The sequence below is a fragment of the Clupea harengus genome, unplaced genomic scaffold (assembly GCF_900700415.2).
Source record: "Clupea harengus unplaced genomic scaffold, Ch_v2.0.2, whole genome shotgun sequence".
Taxonomy (NCBI): Eukaryota; Metazoa; Chordata; class Actinopteri; order Clupeiformes; family Clupeidae; genus Clupea; species Clupea harengus.
In genome coordinates this window covers 89,925-110,000 of record NW_024879647.1, presented here as the reverse complement: position 1 = coordinate 110,000, position 20,076 = coordinate 89,925, and the positions used below count along the sequence as shown (strand labels likewise).

General features: G+C 45.8%; 1 protein-coding gene across 2 annotated transcripts in view; it reads left to right on the top strand.

Annotated features, from left to right (window-relative positions):
- Window positions 1-19,867, top strand: part of LOC122129446 (homer protein homolog 3-like) — a 24,042-nt gene extending 4,175 nt beyond the window's left edge. Inside the window, exons 3-8 of one of the 2 annotated variants that reach the window (XM_042704361.1) lie at window positions 4,281-4,289; window positions 9,364-9,500; window positions 11,371-11,527; window positions 14,373-14,483; window positions 15,963-16,043; window positions 17,792-19,867. In XM_042704361.1, coding sequence (XP_042560295.1) covers window positions 4,281-4,289; window positions 9,364-9,500; window positions 11,371-11,527; window positions 14,373-14,483; window positions 15,963-16,043; window positions 17,792-17,977 — 681 coding nt within the window. In that variant the 3' untranslated portion in view covers window positions 17,978-19,867. The remainder of the gene's footprint in view (window positions 1-4,280; window positions 4,290-9,363; window positions 9,501-11,370; window positions 11,528-14,372; window positions 14,484-15,962; window positions 16,044-17,791) is intronic. The other variant, XM_042704363.1, reaches the window with a different exon arrangement.
- The last annotated feature ends 209 nt before the right edge of the window (window positions 19,868-20,076 follow it).

Below are 20,076 nucleotides of genomic sequence, written 5' to 3'. Positions count from 1 at the left end.
GTTCTTTTATTAATGTTTGTTCATCGTTCCAATCGTTGTTGTGTTTATTTGAAAGAAACATAGCCTTGCAGCCCAAAATACAGGGGAATTTGGGCGATTTGTATGAACAAAATGATGTTTCCGTTTCAAAGGTGCAATTCCGTTTCAAAGTGTTCATTCCGCGAATTCCGTCCGTTTTCCGTTATCGCGGAAAATCATTGGCCCTAGTAAACCAACACCACTATCACTGGCAGGAAACAGAGCTTTTGCATACTGACACACACAGCAGTACAGAGAGCCTCACACTGCAGCCTCTGCCACCAGTGGGTTATAGTGGTACAGAGAGCAGCCTCTGCCACCAGTGGGTTATAGTGGTACAGAGAGCAGCCTCTGCCACCAGTGGGTTATAGTGGTACAGAGAGCAGCCTCTGCCACCAGTGGGTTATAGTGGTACAGAGAGCAGCCTCTGCCACCAGTGGGTTATAGTGGTACAGAGAGCAGCCTCTGCCACCAGTGGGTTATAGTGGTACAGAGAGCAGCCTCTGCCACCAGTGGGTTATTGACGTAGGCCCTGTTCACACCTGGCATTATCATTCATTTTGTGTGAGTACGCACCAAAGCTGGCTTTGTCCATGACGTCTAAACATTTGGAAAAGCTAGATATATTAAAAGATTAAGGTTAAATAAAAAGGTTAACAGTAATCCAGATTTAATTTGAACATCAGAGTGCTTGAATATCAGAGAATCCCAACACTAGCCTTGACGTTATTTAGTGAACAGACCCGTACATAGCCTATATGAATGCTGTACCAAAATCGATTTTTAACTGGGAGATAATAATATTGAGGCTAACCGGTTCTCATATCATCTGACTCTATTGGGCCCAGAGTGATTTTCATTGTGATGTTGATATGCCCAGCAGAGTTTAAAAAAATATATATATATACTAAAGATATTTGTCTTTATCATTATGAGAATTATTTGAGTGAGGGGCCACAGTGAATGAAGTGGAGGGCACCGCCTCTCGTGCAGATGGGCTTTGCACACGTGAGTGATGTACGCGTGTATTTGCATATAGAGTGGGGACGTGAGACCCGATCACAAGTGGTCACTTGAGACGCACGTGGAGACGCACGCACTTTAATGCCAGGTGGGAACTGACGTACTTGTCCACTTGTGATCAGATCACCTAAGACGCATGTTATTGGCAGGTGTGAACAGCCTCATAATGAATGTGCCGTCATTTTCCCAGTGACCTCGTGCAAATAGTATGAGTTGCTCACAATTATGACCGTCTGTGAGCTGTTTGAAGTGGAATAGATTCTGATCCCACACCTGAGGTGTGTGTGTGTGTGTGTGTGTGTGTGTGTGTGTGTGTGTGTGTGTGTGTGTGTGTGTGTGTGTGTGTGTGTGTGTGTGTGTGTGTGTGTGTGTGGGTGTGTTCATTATGTTCGCACGAGACGATGTGACCCATGCTCCACAGCTGACTGAGCTCTCTGCGTTTGCTTAGTACCATCTGGAACACACACACACACACACACACACACACACACACACACTCACCCTGCTCAGGTGTGGGATCAGAATCTATTCCACTCACTCTCTCTTTCTCTCTCTCTCTCTCACACACACACACACACTCACACCCACACACACTTTCTCTTTCTCTTTCTCTATCTCTCTCTCACACACACACACACACACACACACACACACTCTCTCTCTCTCTCTCTCTCTCTCTCTCTTTCTCTTTTTCTCTCTCTCTCTCTCTCTCTCACACACATACACACGCACACTCTCTCTCACACACACACACACACACACACACACACACACACACACACGCCTGTATGTAGCGGTAGCCAGCGGGTACAGTGCTGGGCAGTGAGTAAATCTCACTCCCTGACACGTTCAGAGACGTGCTAGCGACAGGCACTAGCACCCATGGGTTTTAGCCTCCTTGCTAGCAGGCCCACTTTTCCTGTGCGAGGTTGCATGTTCGAGTCCGGTTAGGGACTGTGCTTGTCCACACAACGCTGGTTACACATACACAGCTCTTGATCCATCCAATTCAATTCAATTCAATTTTATTTATATAGCGCCATAACAATACAATTGTCTCTAGGCGCTTTACAGAGCCCAGAGCCTGAACCCCCTTAGTGCAAGCACAATGGCAACACGGGCAAGAAAAAACTCCCTGTTAGTCAGGAAGCAACCTTAAGCAGAACCACGGCACATAAGGGGGAACCCATCTGCTTGAGGTCGGCCGGGTGGAGATAGGAAGGGGGGAAGGGGGAGGGTTGTGTGGCAGAAGGGGAAGGGAAACAACAGGTGTTGTACATAGCCTGCATTTGGTAGATGTACATAATATATATATACAGACATCCAGTGGTAAATACATGATACAAACAAGACCAGTTTAGTGGGTATACACTGTGCTCAAAGGTTTACTGTTACAGGGGTAAGGGGAGTAGGAGCAGAGAAACAGGTTGATGGTGGCAATAATATATATTGTATATAAATGCTAGCATAGGGTATGAGGTAGGGTAAGTGTACGGCAGTGCGGTGGCGGTGGGTGCAATTGGCCGAGGGTTTCTACGGGTAGACCGGGTGGAGAGACTACAGCAGCGTCCCATAGCGAAGATAGTCCCGTGAAGTTAGTTATTTATCAACCTCTGAGGTTAAATGACAGGGGAGATCATCTTGAACAGCCTTTTCTCCTGGTTGCCATGGTGACTGCGGAAGGATGCTTTCAGGAACTGCAGTCCTGGGTGGCCCAAAAGTGGATGAGAACGTAAGTCTGGTGTGTGTGAAAGTGTGTGTGAGAGTGTGTGAGTGTGTATGACTGTGTGTGTGAGTGTGTTTGAGCATGTGGTGTGTGTGTGTGTGTGTGTGTGTGAGCATGTGGTGAGTGCGTGACGGTATTGGTAGAGAAGCGCTGAGACAGCAGCCTGTGCTGTGTGTGTGTGTGTTGCTGTCCCCTCAGTGAGCTTTGACCAGCCCGTGACCTCAGGAGACAGACTCAACAGAGAGGAGGCTAAACGTGATGGTTGCTCACTTCATTCCTTTACTTTATCCCAGTCATACCACAGGGAAACACAAAACACAATATACAGAGGAAGATTCAGGGAGTAATGGATGTAAACAGTGGAGGGGAAAGAAGAGGTCAAAGTCATTCTGGACCTGAGCTCAAGTTTCTTTAAAAGCAAGGAAGTTTGGGGCGTAAATCCTTCTTGAGCTGGCCAAGCGAGGTGCTTTGGAGGCTAAAAGAGAAATATATAAATACTGTACTGTACATAGGGTTGCACCTCCAGTAGTGTGTGTGTGTGTGTGTGTGTGTGTGTGTGTGTGTGTGTGTGTGTGTGTACCTGCTGCAGAGCTTTCTATGTACATCTGATGATGTAAAGCAGCGCTGGGATCTGGAAGCTGATTGGTCCATGCTGCGCTGCCTCTGCCCTGAGCGAACGCTGATGCAGAGAGGTTACACCCTCCTCTCGCTCGATAAAGGCTTTATCCATATTTCATTCTGCCAGAGTGTTCCAAATACAGGGCAAACAAATAAATAAGTAAATAAATAGATAAATAAATAAATAAAGACTCCCTTAATGCAAGCGCTCATCAATTAGTTAACATGGGTTTGGGGGTCGCCCTAAAAAAAATTGTGTATTTGCAAGAATGCCGGAAACGTGAAACATGACCTCCACAGATACATATTCATAAATAAGTTAACAGTATGTGAGTGTCTGTGTGTGTGTGATGTGTGATGTGTGTTTGCATGTGTCTGTATGTGTATGTGAGTGTCTGTGTGTGTGTGTGTGTGTGTGTGTGTGTGAGAGAGTGTGACTGTGTGTGATTGAGTGTTTGAGTGAGTGTGTGTGTGTGTGTGTGTGACTGTGAGTGTGTGTGTGACACAGCTGGAGAAGCTTTTGCAGTGCATGGCTGATGCTGTGGCAGGATTACAGAGGGGGTAGGCCTCTTTAGCGCTTTAATGCTCCCCTTACTGGGAGATGATACAGCATCTACTCCATTTTGAAGTATTTGTTTCATTGGATTAAACCTGTGAAGCCTCAGTCTCGGCTCCGATGTGCTATTTCTGGCTCCGGGGCTGGGCAAAGAGAGGACAGCGAATGGAGATATGATGCTCAAGCGCTTTCACTCTGTCTTTCTAAAAGATGTTTCTCCTTCTCTCTCTTCTTTTTCTCTCCCTCCCTTTCTCTTTCCCTTCCTCCCTCTGTCTCTCTGTTCCACATGACTGACCCCCGCCTGGCGGATGCTACCCCCCCATCCCACCCCCTCTTCAGCTTTCTCAGGTGAGTGCATCCTCTCTGGCAGCTCGGTACTCTCTGGTGCAGGTGGTTGGAAACCACCACAGACCACTAAGACAGGGAATAACCAGACCAAAGACCACTAAGACAGGGAATGACCTCGACATCCCTTTAGTGACAGGAGCTCAAAGGAACCCACTTATAGGACGGGCCATTGGCTGTCATGCCACTGTGATGCCACTGCTGTCCCCATGGCTCTCTGGTCCTCATAATCTCATTGGTGTTGAAACAGATAAAGATACAGACATTAGAGATTAGAGATAGATAGATGGGGAAAGAAAGAAAGATAGATAGATGGATGGCTGGATAGATATATAGATGGAGATAGATAGATAGACAGACAGATAGATAGACAGATGGAAAGATGGCTAGATGGATAGATAGATACAGGGACATAGAGGTAGAGATAGATAGATAGATAGATAGATAGATAGATAGATAGATAGATAGATAGATGGATAGATAGATAGATAGATAGATAGATGGATAGATAGATGGATAGATAGATGGATAGATAGATAGATAGATAGATAGATAGATAGAGATAGAGATGGAGATGGAGATATAGAGACCTCACAATAAAAGAGGTCCTATGTAGTATGAGTTCTGACATGAGAAGAGTGTTCTCCCAAGTGTTCTCCCAAGCCTATGGTAAGACTGCAGTAGTGTTCTCCCTATGGTAAGACTGCAGTAGTGTTCTCCCTATGGTAAGACTGCAGTAGTGTTCTCCCTATGGTAAGACTGCAGTAGTGTTCTCCCTATGGTAAGACTGCAGTAGTGTTCTCCCTATGGTAAGACTGCAGTAGTGTTCTCCCTATGGTAAGACTGCACAGGAGCCCAACATGGAGCCTTCAGAATGCAAGTCCCTGTTTGATTCCAGTCTAATTAGTCTCCTCTCTAGGGATGGGTATCGTTGGGTTTTTATCCGATACCGGTACATAACCGATACTTTTAAAACGATACCGGTGCCTAAACGGTGCCGGAACCGATACTTTTATAAAAAATAAATAAATAAATAAAAATACGATTGACGACATTTAAGAAAGGCTTTTTTTATTGCCAAATATATGAACTGTTTAAAGTAGATTATATATATAAATAAATACAAAACACTTTTTAACTTAAAACTTAAATAATATATGAACTGTTAACAAAAGTTTAGACTATACTTAAATAAATACAAATAAATACAAAACACACACACACACTCTGTACACACACTACAGCTTCAATACTTCAGCAATTCTTTTGTAGAAATATCAGCATATTTGCCTTCTCCGGCAAAATGCGACACCTTTCCTGACTAATCGCATGACCTGCACAGGAGAAAACCCTCTCCGATGCTGTCGATGAGGCCTGTACACACACAATTGAACAATATATGAACTGTTTAAAGTATATTATAAATATAAATACATACAAAACACTTGGCTTCCAACTACAGCTTCAAACTTTTTAACTTCAAACTATGAACATTATATTAACTGTAAACAACAGTTTATAGTATACTTAAATAAATATAAATAAATACAAAAAACAGCTTCAAACTTCTTTTGCAAAAATATGAGCATATTGGCCTTTGGAGTCAAAAATGTATTATTTTGTTTGCATTTATTTCATGAAATTTCACCATTTTATGATTTGTTTATACCTATCTTTTCTATCTTGTTTATAGTTACTCTTGTTACTTGAACACACTGAGTACTAGAAAATGTGTACTGCCCCTTTAAGAGACTACCGTTGGTAGTTTAGCTGTCATCTCCGTATATTTTTCAGTCTTCGGTTGCTGATCTGCCGTTGACTCTTGCCTTCTCTCCCCTCTTTTCACGCAATTATTTTGTTGCATTTGCTGCACGTCGCGATGTTTGAATCTTTTTGTGCGAAATACAGCCACACTTTTGACCGTTTACCTTTCTGTATTTTCTCTGTTAAAAGGTTGATGGCTAGTTTTGTTTGTGCTTGCCTGCTCTTCACTGTCATATCAGAACCGGTTGCAATACAACCGTTACCTACCCGGACCGAAATGCAACGCAGATTTCGGTGCTTCATTTCGGCATTTATCAGATAAGACTGTTGCTATGAAAACACCAATGAGCGTGAGCGATACAGGACAAAGTTTACATTGGGAGCTGGGGCAGTTTTACATGTGCCCCACAGAATCTGCCTAGCGACCGTGTTCAATTGGCTCAGGCACCGAAATGAAGCACCGAAATTTGCGTTGCATTTCGGTCCGGGTAGGTACCGGTTGTATTGGAACCGGTTCCATATTGGTACCGGTTCTCGGTACCCAACCCTACTCCTCTCCCTCCCTCACTGTGTTGTATTTTTAATCAGTAGTTTTAAGAGAGCTATCTCATGTTTGCACTGGTGCTAAGTGGAAGACCGGAGTTCATCAGAGAGAGATAGAGAGAGGGAGAGGAGAGGAGTGGAGTGGAGAGGGAGGACATGGGAAGTTGGAAAGATGTAATGTTCATTATTTAAACATGACCCTCGCTGGATGTATAATTCAATCTCTGTTCTTCCCCTGCCAATGGCCTCAGCGCCGGGTTGTCTTCCCTTTGATTACGCTCTTCACCCTTTTAAATGTATTAACCATACACACAGAGAGAGAGAGAGAGAGAGGAATGGGAGGAAGAACAGAGAGAGAGGGAAATGGAGTGAAAGAAAGAAAAGGAGATGCAGAAGAAGATGGAAGATGAAGGAAGAGAACAGAAGACAGAGTCTCTAGCGCGTTCTCCTCACATGGCAGGGAAGAGGAGAGGAGAAAAGGGAGAGAGGGACAGAGAGAGGAGAGTAAGAGAGTGAGAGAGAGGGATAGCGAGAGTCAAGGGAGAGGGGGAGGGGGAGAGGAGATAACAGAAATGTAAAGTGAGATGGAAATACATGGAGACATTGAGAATGACAGAGAGAGAAAAAGTGGGGGATGACACAGAAGGAGTGACTAAGAAGAAGAAGAAGACCAAAAGAGGGAGAGAGAGAGAAGTGAGAGAAGAGAGAGAGGGAGAGAAGAGAGAGAGATAGAGAGAGCAAGAGAGAGAGAGGGGGAGAAAAGAGAGAGAGAAAGAGAGGGAGAGAAGAGAGAGAGAGAGGGGGAGAGAAGAGGGAGAGAAGAGAGAGAGAAAGAGAGAGCAAGTAATCAAGCCAAGATGGAAAGAGAGGGATGGAAATGGAGAGGGAGAAGGAGAGATGGAGCCGTACCCTGCTCTGAAATGGAAAGCCATCGTTGTGGGAATTGCTCCCTCACGGGCTGGAGCATGAGGCGGGCATCACACACACGTACACACGTACACGCACACACACACACACACACACACGTACACAAACACACACACACACACACACACACACCCACACACTGCCTTTGAGGAGCACTCCAAGGATGATTAACTTACCCTAGAGCTGGCATATTATCTGTGTGTGTTTGTGTGTGTGTGTTTATTTGTTTGTTTATGTGCCTGTTGTATATATACTGTATATGTGTGTGTGTGTGTGTGTGTGTGTGTGTGTGTGTGTGTGTGTGTGTGTGTCTCTACACTGATTCTGTGTGGCTTCGCTTGTCGTTGCAAATGAGAAGCGCACACACACACTTACAGAAACACATACTCATACGCACACACACACACACACACACACACACACACACAGGCACATACGCACACACGCTCACGCACACAGGCACATACGCACACACACACGCACACACACACACTCACAGAAACACACGCACACACACACACACACACACACACTCACAGAAACACATACGCACACACACACACACACACACACACACACACACACACACACACACTGCCTCGGCTCTTCTTCATCCCCTCGCCCATGTCTGCTATGTGGCTCAATAGCAGCCTGTATCTCACCAGATAGGGGCAGACTGTGGCGCGGATCATCAGGGCCAGATCAGGGCCAGTTCAGGCACACACACCTGAGGTTACTGGGCTGCTCACATTCCCCCCACTGGTGTTTGCGGAGGGTAGAGAGCTGAACCGACACACACCACTGAGTTCAAACAGCCTGTGTTTAAACACACACCGTGATGTGTGTTTCCGCAGTGTGCGTTACCTGAGAATGTTTAAATGCACACTGTGGTGTGTTTTCCCTGTGTGTGTGTGTGTGTGTGTGTTCTAACAGACGGGGTGGTATGTGTTCTAACACACATAGAGTGGAGTGTGTGTTCCTGGAGTGTGTTCAAATAGATGCAGTGGTGTTTGTTCCTGCAGTGTGTTCAAATGGATGGGGTGGTGTGTGTTCCTGCAGTGTGTTCAAATGGAGGGGGTGGTGTGTGTTCCGTGGATGTGTTAAACCGCAAACAGTGTGGTGTGCCTATCCCGAGTGAGTGTGTGTACAGTGCTGAGCTTTTATGCTGTCAGAATCCATTGCTGGGGGATGAAACGCACAGCGAGTGAAGCCTACTCTGAATAGAGCTCAATGGAGCACTTAAGCAGAACACACCAGGACATCAGAGATGAGGCACACTCTCACACACACACACACACACACACACACTCTCTCACACACACACACACACACACACACACACACACACACACACACACACACACACACACACACACACAGGTGCTAACACACATTATTGGAGCACTGAGAGACACACACATCACACATACATGCACACACAGTATAGTCAGAAACGGACGCTGACACAATGGATTCTGACAGCATTAGTCCTGTGAGATGCCGCACGCACGCACGCACGCACGCACACACACACAATAGAGACTGAGGGCATCACCTTCACATTAGTAAACTAAATCTTGGCACTCATTATGGATGTATTTCAGTAATGCATCTGAAGTCATGTCTGTCTCTGCTGTTGGTTTATTGTAAAAGGAGGTTTTCTCTTCTTTGACCATCTAGGCTCAGTACTGCAGTGGAATTTATGTCAGCTGTCAGCTCACAGCGAGCTAATGAAGGCCTTTAAAGGGCCCCGGGAGTGTGTGTGTGTGTGTGTGTGTGTGTGTGTGTAGTGTATGTGTGTGCCCTGCTTGAGTTTGTGTGTGTTCTGACCCCCCCATTCCAGGAGTTGTCGGAGGAGCGTCACTCCCCCCCCCTCCTGGCGGTGAACGGCCCTGGGGAGGACAAACTCTTCCGCAGCAAGAGCGCAGACATGGAGCTGACGGTCGAGAAGGAGCGCATCAAGAAGATGCTCTCGGAAGGGTAAGGGAAGGAGAGAGAGAGAGAGAGAGAGAGAGTGAGAGAGTGGGTGGTACTTAAAGTACACGCTCATGCATTCGGTTAAGTATCTGTGTGTGTGCATGTTACAGTGTGGAGTGTCAAGGTAGGAGTATGTTCAGGCGTGTGTGCATCTGGAAATAGGAATGCCAGATGAACAAGCCTGTGTGTGTGTATCTCTGTGTGTTTGTGTGTGTGTGTGTGTGTGTGTGTGTCTACATCATCTGTGAAAGGTCTATCTCCATCACACACACAACCCACCCCCTCACCTGCTCTGGCCCCTATGATGCAGTACTCCAGGTGCTGTGAGTAAATCCATTCCTGCCATTTTGGGTCATCCATCTTAAGTGGTACAGCACTAATGAGTGAGGTCAGCTGGCTCAGGGTGCGACTGGAGCGAAAACACGGCAGGACTTTTAGTCTCTGACCCAGGATCTGCCTCAGTAACAGAGAATCAGACAGACTCAGGGTGGTTACAGGGGCAGAGGTGAGGATCCAATCCAACTCCAGCCCAGAGCTCAGAGCCAGGACGGCTGTTTTACCCACAGAATCATCATCGGACGGTCTGCTGTTCATGTCACTGGAAATATGAGGTCGGATGACAGGACTGCTGAACCCTAACATTAGAGGAAAAAATTCTGTTCTTATATATTTTTTTCTTCTGTACGACATTGTTTGTGAAGCACGTTATGTGTTATAGTAATATATTTATAGTGATTCAAACCAAGATTAAGGTTTTACCATAAGACACATTTAAAAGCTGCCTCCTGGTGGTTTAGGTATGTTTGGAAGTGCTTTTATGAATATCTATAATACCTATTGTCGTCATAGTCATTATGTTCTCCCCTTGTGGACCTGACGTCTTTGGCTGGTGTGTGAATAGGGTGCAGGTTGGAGTGTATGGCTGGTGTGTGAATAGGGTGCAGGTTGGAGTGTAATTCATAATTAGTTCCTAACAGTCTTAGTCACACACAGACAGCCTCAGACCCATTCAGACCTCCATTAGTGTGATCAAAGCAGAGGAGAGAGAGGCTCTCACAGCCCATTTCCTGTGTTTCCTCTGTGGACAGCGTCTTTGCACTCCTAGCACTCTCCAATCACCTCCCTTACACACATTCAGACATTCACACATGTACACACTTGCTCTCACACACACACACACACACACACACACACACATTCAGACATTCACACATGTACACACTTGCTTTCGCACACACACACACACACACACACACACACACACACACACACACACACACACACACACACACACACACACACAGACAGACAGACAGACGCACACATATACACACACACACACACTTATCTCTACAGCTCTTGCTTAGGTAATCAATTATAGATCCTAACGTCTGAGTCCAGTGGGACAAATGTAATTGCACCTAGTTGTTTCATCCCCAGGCTCTTTTCATTAGGTTGTAGTTCATGAAATAAACAAAACGATAAAAATGATTAATGATATACAGCATACACACACACACAAACACACACACAGTCTCTGGGTATCTCCTCACAGTGTGTGTTCGGTACATTATGAGAGTCATGGCGTGTTGAGATATGGGTTCCCATAGAGGCGTGCTGTGATATGGGTTCCCAGAAGTAGATGACTCCCCCTCTGACTGTGCTGTTTGCTCAGCGTCCCCCATGGCAACAGTGGCGATGCTTTTTTAAACAATACTTCATTGCAATGTTTCATCCTTCATGCTCCAGACAGCTGTTTTCTTCCCACATGTATACTGTTTCTATGAGTTCAATGAATAAACATATACATGACAGAGAATGATGCCAACCCATGGTGCCCATCACTCCTGCGGTGCTGCTGGTCTTCCTCCAGGTCCATCTGTGAGATCAACATGGAGGCAGAGCTGTTCACGCTCCAGGACAGCAACGCCAAGCTGGTGGCCGCCCTGCACGAGGCCAACACCAGCGTGGACCAGTGGAAGCAACAGCTGGCAGAGTACCAGGAGGAGACGGAGAGACTCAGAGAACAGGTGAGAGAGAGAGAGAGAGAGAGAGAGAGAGAGAGAGAGAGAGAGAGAAATAAATGAGCATCAGGGTGGAGGCCTTGACAGTCTAGAATAATAATACCACTAAAGCGTGTCACTTGGAGAAGCCGGCTCTGGGGAGAGTGTGGCCCGGATCTGGCCCAGATCCGCCAGGTGTGATTTTAAAATGGCTGCTTTATGGGATGTGAAATTCAATCTTACCTGCTGCCTGGAGAGCTGATATATATATATATATATATATATACGTACATACATACATATATATATATCATATATATATATATATATATATATATACATACACAAAGATGACGAGGGAGACTATTGAGTGAGAAGAAGCAGGAAAGAGATAGAGGGGGGGGGAGACAGACACAGACACAGACACAGACACAGACACAGACACAGACACAGACACAGACACAGACACAGACACAGACACAGACACAGACACAGACACAGACACAGACACAGACACAGACACAGACACAGACACAGACACAGACACAGACACAGACACAGACACAGACACAGACACAGACACAGACACAGACACGTTTGTGTGGGGGGGGTAGGGGGTGCACTTACCTGTTACTCCTGAGATTTTCGGCAGTTTGCTGTTTATTAAAGCATTTTGCTTGTGTTTTCACTCAGACTGCTGCCTGTTTCTCTGGAAAATTCATAGATTTTGTCAGGAAAACGATTTAAGCAGCTGCTGTTGTATCACCTCCAGGACTCCAGCAATCGCGCCTCGATATGCAGCAGGCAGTCGCTCCACACATAAGTTAAATGTGACTCCAAACCATTCCGCCCTCAGTGTGAATTAATAAGGCAGAAAGTCTTTCATCTGGTGCGTTCCAAGTGTGGCAAATCGGCCATGAGAATCGTCTGTAGTGTTAGTTTAGTTACCGTGGTGACGTGAGCAGGGAGAGCGGGGCACCAGGCTCTGTGTCAGCCTCACTAAAGGTTATTGGTGCTGCAAAGTCAGACAGGTGGCACCACAAAGTAGGCCACCTCTCCGGGGGATTCGGGGGGGGGGGGGTTCAGGACGGAGATCTGTACAACTGTTGCCCCACTTCCACAAGACAAATGACCAGAGGGAGTCTGAGATTTTTTGGGGATCATATTCTCTCACCCCCCCCCCCCCCCCCCCCTCACACACATGGCCCTCTCCCCCAATGATAGGCCTGTAGAACTGTGTAATACCCGTCTCTCATGACAAATGTCAGAGTTCTAGAAGTATCCCCATTGATCCACTCAATATGTCACTCTAGCGGAACACTCTGAAATTCTAGAAGAGTACTAATCTCTTGCTGCATTCTTTGGTCTTCCATGCTAAGGAAGAACACTTAAGTAGTGCACTAAAGAAGAACACTCAGCAGTGTACAAAAGAAGCAGTGAACTCAGTAGTGCGCTAAAGAAGAACACTCATTACACTGTGTCTCTCCCATACTCATGTTAGACTCTGTTCAGCTTTGCAGTTGCTAGTCATTCTCCATTGTGTGTAACTGGATATGGTTTTGTCTCACTAGATTAGCATGCCTTTTTAGTCATCATTCTGAGGTAAAAATGCTCTGAATCAGAATAGGGAATAGTTTGAAAGGCAGATTGTTTGAAATGGGCCGCCAGTCTGGCTGGTGATGCCATGTTGATTGCAGTGTGTGAGCAGGCTGGAGAGATGGGTAGATGACCCCATGATAATTGCGACGTGACCCCCCCCCCTGCGCTCTTATCTCCTAGTCTGGTGAGGTGTGCCGAGACACGTTTCCTCCTGCCAGGGCTGCCCTGGGCTCACGCCTCTCTGTGTGCCTGGGAGCCCCAGAGCAGGCAGGCAGGCAGGAACATGTCTGACAGGCAGCCATAAGAGACGCAGCACTGCATGGTCCTGTCACTGCTCCGCCAATCACGCGCCTCGGAGACGCAAGCGAGCACTGCAGCCTCCCGCCAAGAATCCTGTGAGGGATGAACTGACACCCATGAATCTATATGAACAGAGACCATATGAATCTATATGAACAGATATATACATACCCATATGAATCTATATGAACAGATATATACATACCCATATGAATCTATATGAACAGATACCTTATGAATCTATATGAACAGATACCATATGAATCTATATGAACAGATATATACATACCCATATGAATCTATATGAACAGATATATACATACCCATATGAATCTATATGAACAGATACCTTATGAATCTATATGAACAGATACCATATGAATCTATATGAACAGATACTGTTAATGTGTGAGAGTAGAAAGAAAATAAAGATTGGGAAAGGGAAGGAGAGAGACAGAAAAATAAGACAAAAGGAAACAAAGAAAGAAAGAGAGAGAGAGAACATACAGCACCCTAAAGCACTCATTGTTAATCTCTGCTTCCTCCTCCTAATTATTCCCTTGGTGGTTATTGTACATGTTAAATACTGTTTTCAACCTTCTTGTCTTAGTAGCGGAACTGAAACAATGGCCTTCTGCTCAATACAAACAGAGCTCCTCTCTCTGTCTTCCTTGTGTGGGTGTCTCTCTCTCCTCCCTCGTTGTCTTCCTCTTCATCTCTCTTTCCCTCTTCTATTGTATCCATGTCTCTATCCTTGCTTTTCCCTCTCTTCCATTGTATATGGATCTCTGTTCTGTCTCTCTCTAATCTCTCTAATCTCTCTTATTGTCTGTGTCTCTCCGTCCCTCCCTCTCTTTTCTGTCCTTCCTATTGTCTATCTCTCCTTGTGTGTCTTGCCTCTCATATTATTGTCCTCACTCTTTCTCTCTATCTCCTGTCTGCTCTGACTGTGTGTGTGTGTGTGTGTGTGCAGGTGACAGAGCTGGAGACCCAGGTTGGCCGGCCGGAGCCTGGTGAGACTGGCAGAGACAACCTGAGCCAATCTCTGGAGGAGCTGGAGGCGCTGCTCAAGGTTAAAGATGAGGTAACGCCCCGCAAACCAATGGCTGCCAGCAGCGCCACCTCAGTGCCCACTCAGGACTCTTTTAGGGACGTGTGCCATGCCCACTCAGTCAGGACTCGTTTAGGGACCTCAGAGAGGGAGGGGGTACAGGAGAGAGAGGGGGAGAGAGGCACAAAGAGAAAGAGAGAGAGAGAGAGAGAATGGGGTACAGGGAGAAAGAGGGGGAGAGAAGAGAAAGATGCAGAGAGAGAGGGAGTGAAGAAGAGAGAGCGAGAGAGGCACAAAGAGAAAGAGAGAGAGAGAGAGAGAGAGAATGGGGTACAGGGAGAGAAAGATGCAGAGAGGGAGAGCGAGCGATAGGCACAAAGAGAAAGAGAGAGAGAGAAAATGGGGCACAGGGAGAGAGAGGGGTAGAGATGAGAAAGATGCAGAGAGAGAGAGAGGGAGTGAGTGAGGGAGAGAGAGGGGGAGAGATAAAGTGAAACAGAGAGAGAGAATGGGGTACGGGGAGAGAGAGAGAGAGAGAGAGAGAGAGAATGGGGTACAGGGAGAGAGAGAGGCATAAAGAGAAAAAGAGAAAAATAGAATGGAGTACAAAGAGAGAGAGAGGGAAAGAAAGATGCAGAGAGAGGGAGAGAGAGAAAGAGAATGTTGTGAAACAGAGAGAGAAGACTATAATCAATCTTCTGCACGTTGTTCTCAGTTTTATGAAACACATTTAGAGTCTCTCTCCGATGCTCTCTGCCCCCTGTGGGAACTTCTTCAGTCATTAACATTTTTACTAATTTACCCACGAGAGCCTGCTGGCCAAAGAAACACGCAGACACTTTGATCGCAGCAGCGCTGAGTAAACCTCACTCTGAGGAGCCACATAAAGCAACATCACTGGTTTTATCACTGATGTATTACCAAACATGTTATTGGCCTGGGATGAAACACTGATTGTTTATAACAAGCCATCTTGCTCTCGTGTTTCATCAAAGCATAGGCTTTTAAAATAGCGTGTTAGCATTGTGACGTGCCCTGACTTGGCCTAATTAGTGAAATGGGAGAGCACTTCTCCCTGTGACTGCTCCAGATGATGAGGTGTTAGCGTAGCTTCAGTGATGAGATTCATTGGCCCCTCTACTCTCACCATGATACAGGCTGAGGCCACGCGAGGTGCTGGAAAGGGTAATCAGCCATGCTGGGGGGAAAGGCGCTAAGTCATATTTAATTTAGGCAGACAGTGCATCTCAGAGTCAGCTATTATGTGGATGTGGTAAATAATGGAAGGCATTCTTCCCCTCACCCACGTGCAAAGGAGGCTTAGTTGGGACGCTGTGCTTAGTGTTTGTCATTGAAAATAAAAACCTTGACTAGGTCATTGAAGTGGAATAGTGAGCTGACATTCATTCTCACACTGGTTGATATTATCTGTAGCAAACTGGTGGGAACTGTTAAAAGTGCAGCCACACGATATGAAGTATTACATTTGTTCTGTTTTTTTTTTTTTTGTAGGAAATCCACAATCTGCAGAGCAAGAAATCGGATTTCAATGAGCTGGAAAAGGAGAGGGAGGAGGCCACAGAGAGACTGCAGGTGAGTCTGAGGTAGCAGGAGCTCCAGTGACAGGCTATCAGGCGCTCACCTGCTAGCACACTCAACGCATGCTAATGCAGGCTTCACAGATGCTCCCACTCCTCCACAAACAGACATGTCATCATTTAAACCCCCTGGGACTGGGACGCTCTCTCATTTGTATGTAAATGTATGGATGAACGTAAAGAGAGATGGAGAGGCCGTAACGAACCCCACAGCGTGAGCCTCTTACTGAGAGGGAGGCCGATGTGGGTTTTAATCATGCAGACGTCGCGGCTTGTTTTCACCAAACACTACCCCAGTAATGGAGGAATCAGAAACACTTCAGGCAACAAAGACAATATGAATGGATCTGACCTGGTCTGGCCCCCTGATTTAGCACCCTAGTCACGTTTTACCAATCTAGGGAACGTCCTGGTGCAACAGTGGCTTTAATAATAATTGTCAGGTTTTAATGGCACACACGACACACTGCAACACACACGTGCATTTATGGAGGTGACACAGGACACACACACGCACACGCAGTGGGCAGCTTGTAAGCGCCCGGGGACCAAGTGAACCGTCCGTCTTGGACAGGAGTGTTCTGTTGGGGTTATTAGTGGAGGAAACCCCTTGTGAACACGGGGAGAACATGCAAACTCCACACAGAGATAGCCCACCTGAACACTGAAGGTCCGGGGGGGGACCTGCCCCCCAGAGCCAACAGCGCCCCATGCGGGAATCGAATCCATGACCTTCTTGCTGTGAGGCGGCAGTGCAAGCACCTGAGCCACCGTGCCACATTAAACATGTTATATAAATGTTATAAGCACTGTGGTGCTTAGAGAAGACAGCAGATGACTCTGCCTAGCCTGGTCTGCTGTTATGTAGGTAGTGCTAAGTTAATCAAATGACAGATTTACAAAACATAGACTCACCCGCTCTCTAATGTACAGTTCCACGCCACTTTAGAGTTTAGCTGATATAGGCACTCCTAATGATTTAAGGAGTGTGCAGTGAGTGATCTGTGTGGTTGTTTTTCTACTGCCCTACATATATATGATGTGCTATATTATACACTATACTATATAACTGAATTATAGTTAATTCTGTGTTATAAGAGAGATCCTGGAGCTCAGCCGAGTTCGATACTGAAGGAGCTCACATACTGATTTATATGTGCTGTACTGTACTCTAAGTCACTTGGGATAAATAAATGCATCTAAATGTAAATCACAGGAGTAGAGGGGTAAACAAAGAGGAAACCCCCAACAGGATGCGAGAAGACAGGAGAGGGAGAACCGGAAATATGTAATACAAAATGAATTATTACTGATATGCTTGAATGAAATAGTAGGTATGGACATCACATAAGTGGGTGCTTGGTTGATGCCAGTGTCTGATGCCAGAATTAGCTGACATATACTGTACAGGATTTCATTAATGAAGAGTGATTAAATTAAATAAAATGAAATGTAAATGCAATGCAAATGGTATTGTTTTGGCTCTTCTTTGGGTGCTTGGAACAGGTCCATTCCAGGACAGGGCCAGATCAGGGCCGGATCTTAATCAGACTTCACTATCTGAATGCCTTTGTTGGTAGTGTTTTGCTGCAGACGTGTGCTAACTTTAAATTTGGATTAATACTTAAGCCTAAACTTTATTGTTACTAAGTGATTCATGGTCCACGATATACTGTAGTACTGCCTCGACTTGATTTGATTTGAGACCTCTGTTAGTAACCTTTCTGGTTCTTTGGGTTCTAGGACCTGGAGGTGCAGAACGCAGATCTGGAGCAGCGCGTGCAGGCGGCGGAAGAGACTCTGGCATCCTCGCGGGACGAGCATGACCAGGCGGAGAGCGAGGTGCGACGCATCATCGGCATCCTGGACCTGAAGATCGGCGACCTCAATGACATCCGGCAGAGCCTAGCCAAGCTCGTCGACAAGTAGGCCTCGCCTCGGAGCCGAAGAGAGCGGACAAATGCTCAGCTCAGGACATATCTGCTTAGACTGGGATGGGGAGGGGGGCGACACACGACAGCGTGTGTCTCCCCCCCCCTCAATACACACACACACACACACACACACACACACACACAAAAGCTATGTGCTTCTTGTTTCTAGTGGATCTGTGGTATTAGGGTAGGCTGCATTACCAATCTCAATAGCTTTTTCATCAATGTTTACTTTATCTTCTTTTAGAGCTGATATATGGGAAGACTGTCTGTTACATTTTGAATGCTACATCAATATTGAGCTGTTTTTATGTGTACTTCATGATGTGTTAAATCATGGTGATGTGGGGCGAAGCTGAAGGAGAGCTCTATACAGCATCATGTGAGGTTATGAGTATTATTTAAGTATCATAGTTAGGTGACATGTTCTGTACTTTATATGCATGATTGCATCATCATTATCATCTCTGTTCAAGTCTGACTCGGAGAAGGAGAACGTCTGTCCACTTTCCCCTCGCACCAGCAGAAGGCTGCACAGGACAGGGGCAGTACGTCGAGTAAGATGTAGAGTCAGTTAGTAAAACTCCTGGCTGATGGTGCGTAAGGGGCTTGCTGGCGTACATATCAACGTTGTGAGTTTGAGTTTCACAGAGGCCGGGGTGTACTGTACAAGTCCAAGAGGAGTTTCCCTTTCTACTCATTTCTTTGTTGTTGTTCCTGAGATGTACTGGAATAAGCACACCATCTGGGAATAACGTGTGCAGTGTTTAAAAGAGGACATGAAAGTGCTGAGTACAGAAGGATGCGTTCTCAAGAGGACGTATTGAGGACAGTGCTGCCTCGCACAGCACCAGAAATAGCATGCCGTCCGTCAAACAGACTGAATGCTGGACTCAGGGAGAGGTCAGGTGGTATCTCTGGCACAGGATGTGATGTCATAAAAGGTAACTGTGTCTTTGAACTGGTTTTGCCTCAGTGACAGCTCTACCCGTGTGATGGGCGGGTAGCCGTCTCTCACACTTTTGGTGTGAGACACATGCTTTTATGTCCTGTCTTATGCTAGCATGAAAAATACAATTCCATTGACTTCAATGCAGCTCACCTATTCACGTCTCAAGTCAGCCTTGAAAGTTGGCAACTCTGTGATGGTTTGTCTCTGTCCACACCCTGATGACAATCCCCTACTACCACTAGTAGCTGACCCTGGCAAGGATCCTGTCCAGGTCAGGGTGTGTTTAAGACCCTTTAAGGACCGGCAAACACCTGTTTACATGTTAAAGATGTAAGAACAGTGGCAACTTTGGCTGCTTCACTGCTGCATGTTTAGCTCGAAGGAGCTTTAAAGAAAATGGCAAATCAGATATTTTTACGCAACCCTCCTAATTGGAACTCGGAACGGAGTATGTCATTCTGTATTCAAAACAAAGACGACATTGTGACGCAGATGATTCAAGATGTGACTGGACCATGGTAACACCCCATTTCTAAGAGAATCGCTTGCAAACTGCAAGCAAAGGACACACTTTATTTTGCACACCAGGAGTGAATCGTTTAAGACAGGCACTATCAATACAACCCCAGCTCATCTCGAACAAATAAACAGAAAAAAAGTTCACTTTTGCTTCAGTGGTTTGTTAAACTGACGTCTCATATCTGGTTTACAACTGATACAGATACCTCAGCCTGCTGTCTCAGTAGTGCTCTAACGTGCTGCTAGCAATATTGAACGATCTGCTAGACTGCAGCCACTATGGACTACAGGGACACCAACGCTTTTTAAAGTCACCTAGAGCAAAATGTTGACAGAGCACACCAAACTAAAGTGATGAGATTTGGACATGCATTACTGGAGCTTATGATTTACAAATAAACTTTGTACTCTGGAGATCAAACTGCTTCATCAACTCCTTCCTAGTTTGCAGAGGGGTAATCCATATTTGTTTTTCCCCAACCAGTCATGAATCTCTATCTATTGAAGTTATGCATAAACACGGCTGAAACTTTATCGTTATCAATGTACATAAACCAAGTGATTGATTTAAAAGTGAGTTATGAAAGAGCCCAGTGTCTTGTGTCACACGTGTTCATCTGAGC